The sequence below is a fragment of the Oncorhynchus masou genome, chromosome 31, assembly GCF_036934945.1.
Source record: "Oncorhynchus masou masou isolate Uvic2021 chromosome 31, UVic_Omas_1.1, whole genome shotgun sequence".
In the NCBI taxonomy this organism is placed as follows: domain Eukaryota; kingdom Metazoa; phylum Chordata; class Actinopteri; order Salmoniformes; family Salmonidae; genus Oncorhynchus; species Oncorhynchus masou.
The window spans coordinates 11,023,215-11,033,214 of record NC_088242.1 but is presented as its reverse complement, the minus strand read 5'-3'; the positions used below and the strand labels follow the sequence as shown (position 1 = coordinate 11,033,214).

The following is a 10,000-nucleotide window of genomic DNA, read 5'->3' as shown; positions in this document are numbered from 1 at the left end:
CTTGGAAACAGGAACAATGGTGGCCCTCTTGAAGCATGTGGGGACAGCAGACTGGGATTAGGATTGATTGAATATGTCTGGAAACACAGCAGCCAGCTGGTCTGCGCATGCTCTTAGGATGCGGCTGGGGATGCCGTCTGGGCCTGCAGCCTTGCGAGGGTTAACACGTTTAAATGTTTTACTCACGTCAGCTGCAGTGAAGGAGAGTCTGCAGGTTTTGTTAGCGGGCTGTGTTAGTGGCACTGTATTGTCCTCAAAGCGAGCATAGAAGTTATTTAGTCTGTCTGGGAGCAAGTCATCTTGGTCCGCAACGGTGCTGGTTTTCTTTTTGTAATCCGTGACTGACTGTAGACCCTGCCACATACCTCTTGTGTCAGAGCCGTTGAATTGCGACTCTACTTTGTCTCTATACTGACGCTTCGCTTGTTTGATTGCCTTGCGGAGGTAATAGCTACACTGTTTGTATTCGGTCATGTTTCCGGTCACCTTGATCTGGTTAAAAGCAGTGGTTTGCACTTTCAGTTTTGCGGGAATGCTGCCATCAATCCACGGTTTCTGGTTTGGGAATGTTTTAACAGTTGCTGTGGGTACAACATCACCGATGCACTTGCTAATGATCTCGCTCACCGAATCAGCGTATTCGTCAATGCTGTTTTTGGACGCAATGTGGAACATATCCCAATCCACGTGATCGAAGCAATCTTGAAGCGTGGAATCCGATTGGTCGGACCAGCGTTGAACAGACCTGAACGCGGGAGCTTCCTGTTTTAGTCTTTGTCTCTAGGCTGGGAGCAACAAAATGGATTCGTGGTTAGCTTTTCCGAAAGGAGGGCGGAGGAGGGCCTTATATGCGTCGCGGAAGTTAGAAAAGCAATGATCCAGGGTTTTACCTGCCCTGGTTGCACAATCGATATGCTGATAGAATTTAGGGAGTCTTGTTTTCAGATTAGCCTTGTTAAAATCCCCAGCTACAATGAATGCAGCCTCAGGATATGTGGTTTCCAGTTTACATAGAGTCAAATAAATTTGTTCAGGGCCATCGATGTGTCTGCTTGGGGGGGAATATATGTGGCTGTGATTATAATTGAAGAGAATTCTCTTGGTAGATAATGCGGTCGACATTTGATTGTGAGGAATTCTAAGTCAGGTGAACAGAAGGACTTGAGTTCCTGTATGTTGTTATGATCACACCACATCTTGTTAATCATAAGGCATACCCCCCCGCCCTTCTTCTTACCAGAAAGATGCTTGTTTCTGTTGGCGCAATGCGTGAAGAAACCAGCTGGCTGCCCTGACTCCGATAGTGTGTCTCGAGTGAGCCATGTTTCCGTGAAGCAAAGAACGTTACAGTCTCTGATGTCTCTCTGGAATGCTACCCTTGCTCGGATTTCATCAACCTTGTAGTATGTAGTAGTATGCTAGGGAGTGGTGCGCGATGTGCCCGTCTCCGGAGCCTGACCAGAAGACCGCTTCGTTTGACCCTTTTACGGCGTCGTTGTTTTGGTTCGCCGGCTGGGATCCGATCCATTGTCCTGGGTGGAAGGCAAAACACAGGATCCACTTGGGGAAAGTCATATTCCTGGTCGTAATGATGGTGAGTTAGCGTGGCTCTTATATTCAGTAGTTCCTCCCGACTGTATGTAATGAAACCTAAGATGACCTGGGGTACCAATGTAAGAAATAGCACGTAAGAAAACAAAATACTGCATAGTTTCCTAGGAACGCGAAGCTAGGCGGCCATCTCTGTCGGCACCGGAAGTAAAACTGTTCCAAGTGGAGTGTTTAACTGAGACGGACTGTTCCATTTTGCTGGTTCTGTAGGGGGGTTTACCTGGCGGCAGTGTTCTACCACAAAGACAGTCTACTGGTGACCACAGAGGACCAGATCCCTATAGTGGAGGTGGATGACTCTTACGGCAGCTCTCTCATGCAGGACTTCCTATGGTTCACTAAGGTATTGTGGGTAATGTAGTTCATTACAGGGCAGCAGCCATATATAGAGACATTTTAGCACTCGTGCATCAGGCTGGATTCAGCATTTCAATCAAATTACTGCACCTCAATATTTCTATACAATTATGTTTACAATGCGTTCTCTCTCTCTCTCTCTCTCCCGACATCTCTCTTTCTCTCTCCCTCTCTCTCCCTCTCTCTCTCTCTCTCTCTCTCTCTCTCTCTCTCTCACTCTCTCTCTCTCTCTCTCTCTCTCTCTCCCGACATCTCTCTTTCTCTCTCCCTCTCTCTCCCTCTCTCTCTCTCTCTCTCTCTCTCTCTCTCTCTCTCTCTCTCTCTCTCTCTACCTATCCCCCTGTCTCTCTGTAGTTGTCGTGTATGTGGGAGGATGTGCGGTGGCTGAGACAGAGTATGTCTGTCTCCATGTCCTCCTCCTCCACTCTACAGGCCAGACAGAAGATGTTGTCTGCCGCTGGGCAACTACAGGTACACCCCTGCGTGTGTGTGCGTGTGGGGGGGGGTGTATGTGAGTCAGAGATTAGTAGGTAGGCAGACATACAGATATAAGGATTTATTGATTGATTGATGTCATTCTCAGAGCTTGTTGGGGACACACAACCTGGGGCGTGTCCACTACGAGCCCATCAAGGATCGTCATGGTAACGTATTGCTAGTGACTATCCGGGACATGGAGAGCCAGTACTCGTTCTTCAGTGGGAAGTGGATGCAGGTGTCCAAGCTACAAAGCCAGAGGAAGAGTCTGTCCACACCTGAAGAACCCTACGCACTGGACATACTGCTAATTACCATACAGGTAGAACATACCCTTACTATAACCTTACCATAACCCTACCATAACCCTGCCATAACCTTGCTATAACCCTACCATAAACCTACCATAGACCTACCATGACCTTACTATAATCCTACCATAACCTTACCATAACCTTACCATAGCTCTACCATAAACCTACCATAACCCTACTATAACCTTACCATAACCTTACCATAACCCTCCCATAACCTTACCATAACTTTGCCATAACCTTACCATAACCCTACCATAAACCTACCATAAACCTACCATAAACCTACCATAACCCTACTATAACCTTACCATAACGGGGGCGGCAGGGTAGCCTAGTGGTTAGAGCGTTGGACTAGTAACCAGAAGGTTGCGAGTTCAAGCCCCCGAGCTGACAAGGTACAAATCTGTTGTTCTGCACCCTAACCCACTGTTCCCAGGCCGTCATTGAAAATAAGAATTTGTTCTTAACTGACTTGCCTGGTTAAAAAAATTAATAAATAAATAACCTTACCATAACTTTGCCATCACCTTACCATAGCCTACCATACTGTTCATCACTATATGAGTACCAAACACGTACACACAATTCTAGCCCTGTTATGGATTGTAATAATACAACACAAAATATATATATTTTCTATCTTCAAATATAACTAATTGGAACACTAAAGTACTAATTCAACATGGTGGAAATAAAAAACACAGTAATCAGAAGGCACAGTATGTGTGGATGGATGGATGGTGTGGTGTGTGTTGTTTGGCGTTGAGTGAGAAAGGAAATGGTTGCATATCCCAGAACCAATGTATTTCTGTGTCATGGATATATTGGAATTAGTGGATATCTGGAGGCTTAAATACCCTTAACTAGTGAGATATACATGGCGGAGGCTTAATCAAGCTTGTCGACTTGATTACTTTCTTATGCCATTCCCTCTGGCACCAAAAGTTTTAAAACGTGTTGATAGGGGACAGAATGTGTTCGGATCATCAAATAATTGGCATATATATTACTCTTACAGAATTTCCACATGGGTGAGGATATTGGAAATTTAATCAAAGCCTACTGGATGATAACTTGTTTATAACTAGGACAGAATAATTTATAACAGACTTTTTCAGACATAACATACTGTAGGTACAGCAGATCCCCTTATTGTATGGGACACTTTTAAATGTGCCTTTAGAGGCCATGCAATTCAGTACTCATCTATAAAACAAAAGCAATTTACATCAAAAGAGTCCATATTAACAAAGGAAATTGAAGGACTAACAGAACAATTTAACAGCAATAAAAACTGTACCATAGAGGCAAAGAATAAGTTAGAGGAAAAAGAATTGGAGGAACTTATTCAAAAAAGATCCAGTGTAATATAATATAAAAGTAAAGCGAACTGGATGGAATTTGGGGAAAAATGCACCAAATTATTTTTCAATCTTCAACATAGAAATGCTACCAAAAAAAAGGTATTGAAACTTGTTACAAATGATGGAGTCACACATGATTCCCCGAATAATATTTTGAAATAGGAAGTAAAGCCTCCTCCATCTCCACTAAACAAAGCTAATTGTATGGATTTTTTTTTCTATTCATAATGTAAAATGTACATCTGTACAGAAAGACTCATGTGAAGGCCAAATTACAGAGGAGGAATTTATTGATGCCATTAAAGCCTTTAAGGCTGGGAAACTCTAGGGCTGGATGGCATACCAGTGAAAGTGTACCAAACTTTTTTTGATATACTCAGAGCACCATTAGCATGTTTTAACCACTTCTATATAAATGGTAGATTATTGGACACTCAACAACAAGTTCTGATTTCATTATTACTGAAACAGGATCCAAGTGGTATATATAAAGATCCAGGCCATTTAAAAAAAATGGAGGCCTCTTACACTTCAGTGTTGTGATGCAAATATTATAGCATAGAATTAACAAGGTATTGTCAGATATTATTCATCCTAATCAGACAGGTTTTTTACACGGACGATACATTGGAGATAATATAAGTACTGGAAACAATAGAACACTATGAAATATCGGAGAAACCAGGCCTGGTTTTCATAGCTGATTTCGAAAAGGCGTTTGATAAAGTACGACTGGAGTCTCTTATAAAATGGGTTAAAGTTATGTATTGTAACCCTAGGTGTAAAATAGTAAATAATGGATACATCGCAGAAAGTTTTAAACTGTCAAGGGGAGTAAAACAAGGTTGTCCACTATAGGCATATCTATTTATTATTGCCATCGAAATGTTAGCTGTTAAAATTAGATCCAACAATAATATTAAGGGATTAGAAATCCGTGGCTTAAAAATAAAGGTGTAATTGTATGCTGATGATTCATGTTTTCTTTTGAAACCACAATTAGAATCCCTCCACAGCCTCTTAGAGGATCTAGATACTTTCGCTAACCTCTCTGGATTAAAAACAAATTATGAGAAGTGTACTATATTTCGTATTGGATCACTAAAAAATTCAACTTTTACATTACCATGTAGTTTACCAATAAAATGGTCTGACGTGGATGTGGACATACTCGGTATACAAATCCCGAAAGAAAGAAATGATCTCACTACAATACATTTTTTATAGAAAGTTAGCAAAAATATATCAGATCTTGCTACCATGGAAAGGAAAATACCTGTCTATTTGTGGAAAAATCACCCTGATTAACTCTTTAGTCATATCACAGTTTACCTATTTGCTTATGGTTTTGCCTACACCTAGTGAACTGCTTTTTAAATTATATAAACAAAAAATATTCAATTTTATTTGGAATGGTAAGCCAGACAAAATTAAAATCAATATTAAAGTATTAAACCTCTCACTAAATGCATCAGTCATACAAAAGTTAGACTTAAATGCGAAATGCTTCTCTTGTAAATTAGTAAGAATATCTCACCCCATGTTCAAGAATGGCCTTTTTCCTTTTATTCAGATTACAACTGCTCACGTTCGGGTTATTGGAAAACTAAATCATATCCAAAAAATCTTATTTTTTAGAAAATTGTTTTACAATTTCAGTTTAATCCACTTGAAAAGACAGAACAAATAATACAACAAATATTGTGGTTAAACTCAAATACACTAATTGAAAAAAAATGTATTTTTAGATAAAATGTTTAATAAGGTATAATTTTTGTAAATAATATCCTACATAGGACTGGTGAAGTTATGTCACACATGCAGCTAACACAGACATATGGAAATGTCTGCTCTACCCAAAATTACAATTGCAGCATTACCACAAAAATGGAAGAGGCAAGTAGAAGGGGGGAAATGTACTTTTATGAAAGGAACTTTTATGTCGGCCCTGTATTAAAGAACATAAATGGTTAAAGAAAAGTGTGATAAATAAAAACATATACCAATTTCATTTAAGGACCAACAAATTGACAGCTGTGCCACATACATTGCAAAATAGTTGGAAAGAGATTTTCGATGTACCGATTCCATGGCACATGGTTTTTGAAATGACACGCAAAACAACGGCAGATTAAAAACTTTGAATTATTCAATTTAAATTATTATACAAAAATCTTGCAACCAGTAGAATGTTATATATACAGTGGGGCAAAAAAAGTATTTAGTCAGCCACCAATTGTGCAAGTTCTCCCACTTAAAAAGATGAGAGAGGCCTGTAATTTTCATCATAGGTACACTTCAACTATGACAGACAAAATGAGGGGGAAAAATCCAGAAAATCACATTTTTTTATTAATTTATTTACAAATTATGGTGGAAAATAAGTATTTGGTCAATAACAAAAGTTTATCTCAATACTTTGTTGTATACCCTTTGTTGGCAATGACAGAGGTCAAATGTCTTCACAAGGTTTTCACCCACTGTTGCTGGTATTTTGGCCCATTCCTCCATGCAGATCTCCTCTAGAGCAGTGATGTTTTGGGGCTGTTGCTGGGCAACACGGACTTTCAACTCCCTCCAAAGATTTTCTATGGGGTTGAGATCTGGAGACTGGCTAGGCCACTCCAGGACCTTGAAATGCTTCTTACGAAGCCACTCCTTCGTTGCCCGGGCGGTGTGTTTGGGATCATTGTCATGCTGAAAGACCCAGCCACGTTTCATCTTCAATGCCCTTGCTGATGGAAGGAGGTTTTCACTCAAAATCTCACGATACATGGCCCCATTCATTCTTTCCTTTACACGGATCAGTCGTCCTGGTGCCTTTGCAGAAAAACAGCCCCAAAGCATGTTTCCACCCCCATGCTTCACAGTAGGTATGGTGTTCTTTGGATGCAACTCAGCATTCTTTGTCCTCCAAACACGACGAGTTGAGTTTTTACCAAAATGTTATATTTTGGTTTCATCTGACCATATGACATTCTCCCAATTTTCTTCTGGATCATCCAAATGCTCTCTAGCAAACTTCAGACGGGCCTGGACATGTACTGGCTTAAGCAGGGGGACACGTCTGGCACTGCAGGATTTGAATCTCTGGCGGTGTAGTGTGTTACTGATGGTAGGCTTTGTTACTTTGGTCCCAGCTCTCTGCAGGTCATTCACTAGGTCCCCCCGTGTGGTTCTGGGATTTTTGCTCACCGTTCTTGTGATCATTTTGACCCCATGGGGTGAGATCTTGCGTGGAGCCCCAGATCGAGGGAGATTATCAGTGGACTTGTATGTCTTCCATTTCCTAATAATTGCTCCCACAGTTGATTTCTTCAAACCAAGCTGCTTACCTATTGCAGATTCAGTCTTCCCAGCCTGGTGCAGGTCTACAATTTTGTTTCTGTCCTTTGACAGCTTTTTGGTCTTGGCCATATTGGAGTTTGGAGTGTGACTGTTTGAGGTTGTTTTCTTTTTTTTTTTCTTCAACTATGACAGACAAAATGAGAGAAGAAATCCAGAAAATCACATTATAGGATTTTTAATTTATATATTTGCAAAACTGTAAGAACGGCCCATATTCTGAATTCTGTCGCTGTACATTTCAAAAGTGCTGAACAAATATTTATGGCTATATCAGTCCTAGCTCTCTCATTAATGTCTTAATCAAATTTACTGATTGCCTCTTATCTGCGCTCGTCGTCCCCTTATGCCATAGTTGGTACATCTCAATTGTCATTACATCAGTTTGGCCGGTTGTAAGGAAATAGAAAGCTGTGAAAACGACCCAACATGGTTCTGATAAGATTTCAGTTCGGCATTTGGATGCATATTTTATGTGGTTAAAGTAAGATAAGCTTTTATGATTCTGATAAAGCCAGCAGCTCTACAGACAGTATTTAACTGCACATTCACATTCTCTCAAGATGCTGAATGAAAGAAATCATATTTCTCCACTCCTTTAGTCTACATTCGGGGTAGATCTATCATTTTACTGCAAGAAAGGCTTTATTCCGCAGGAGTTAATGTCAAGGCTATGTAAGAGGTTATATACCTACAGTTAATATCAAGACTATGTATAGAGGTTATAGACCTACAGTTAATATCAAGACTATGTATAGAGGTTATATACCTACAGATAATATCAAGACTATGTATAGAGGTTATAGACCTACAGTTAATATCAAGACTATGTATAGAGGTTATAGACCTACAGTTAATATCAAGACTATGTATAGAGGTTATATACCTACAGATAATATCAAGACTATGTATAGAGGTTATAGACCTACAGTTAATATCAAGACTATGTATAGAGGTTATAGACCTACAGTTAATATCAAGACTATGTATAGAGGTTATAGACCTACAGTTAATATCAAGGCTTTGTATAGAGGTTATAGACCTACAGATAATATCAAGGCTATGTATAGAGGTTATATACCTACAGTTAATATGAAGACTTTGTGAGAGGTTATAGACCTACAGTTAGTATGAAAGCTATGTAAGAGGTTATAGACCTACAGATAATATCAAGGCTATGTATTGAGGTTATAGACCTACAGTTAGTATTTTTATTTAACCAGAACAAATTCTTATTTTCAATGACGGCCTAGGAACAGTGGGTTAACTGCCTGTTCAGGGGCAGAACGACAGATTTGTACCTTGTCAGCTCGGGGGTTTGAACTTGCCGCCCCAGAAGACTATGTATAGAGGTTATAGAGGTTATAGACCTACAGATAATATCAAGACTATGTGAGAGGTTATAGACCTACAGTTAATATCAAGACTATGTATAGAGGTTATAGACCTACAGTTAATATCAAGACTATGTATAGAGGTTATATACCTACAGATAGTATCAAGACTATGTATAGAGGTTATAGACCTACAGATAATATCAAGACTATGTATAGAGGTTATAGACCTACAGTCAGCATCCAGATGTCAGTTTCCATTTAACCCATCTAAACAGTAGGCTACAGTTCCCTTGACATTTCCTAGGCCTATTTGAAGTGTGCCAGCACTGCTATCATCAAAGTAGATGTCCTCACCGACTTCCCAAAACTATAGTTTGTTAACAAGAAAATTGTGGAGTGGTTGAAAAAACGAGTTTTAATGACCAACCGAGGTGTATGTAAACTTACGACTTCAACTGTATGTACACACGCACACACATGCACGCACGCACACACACACACACGCGCGCGCGCGCAAACACACACGCACACACACACATGCACGCGCGCACACGCACGCACACACACACACACACGCACAAACACACACACACAGTTTTGTATAACTAAGCTTGTGAGGGTCACACAATTCAGTCCCATTCAATATCCTATTTTCCCTAAACCTAACTCTAACCCAGCTCCTAACTCTAACCCAGCTCCTAACTCTAACCCAGCTCCTAATTCTAACCCCAAAACTAACCCTAAACCTAACTCTAACCCAGCTCCTAACTCTAACCCCAAAACTAACCCAGCTCCTAACTCTAACCCAGCTCCTAACTCTAACCCAGCTCCTAATTCTAACCCCAAAACTAACCCTAAACCTAACTCTAACCCAGCTCCTAACTCTAACCCCAAAACTAACCCTAAACCTAAATCTAACCTTAACCCTAAACCTAAATCTAACCTTAACCCTAAACCTAAATCTAACCTTTACCCTAAACCCCGTAGAAATAGGATTTGACCTTGTAGGGCCTAAATGTACCCAGTTGTTCACATTTTTGTTTGTTTACTATTTTTGTGGGGATTACAGGTCCCCACAAGTATAGTTAAACACGTCCACACACAAACACACATACACACACACACACATTTCACCAACTGACCCTGTATTCTCCCTTTCCCTCTCACACGCCCTTTCTCTCTCTGTCTGTCT

At 40.2% G+C, this 10,000-nt stretch overlaps 1 protein-coding gene across 1 annotated transcript in view; it reads left to right on the top strand.

The window, feature by feature from the left end:
• Positions 1–10,000, top strand: part of LOC135524894 (ankyrin repeat and fibronectin type-III domain-containing protein 1-like) — a 102,735-nt gene that overhangs the window by 45,797 nt on the left and 46,938 nt on the right. The window contains exons 9-11 of the mRNA XM_064952745.1: positions 1,822–1,954; positions 2,323–2,439; positions 2,552–2,767. Coding sequence (XP_064808817.1) covers positions 1,822–1,954; positions 2,323–2,439; positions 2,552–2,767 — 466 coding nt within the window. The remainder of the gene's footprint in view (positions 1–1,821; positions 1,955–2,322; positions 2,440–2,551; positions 2,768–10,000) is intronic.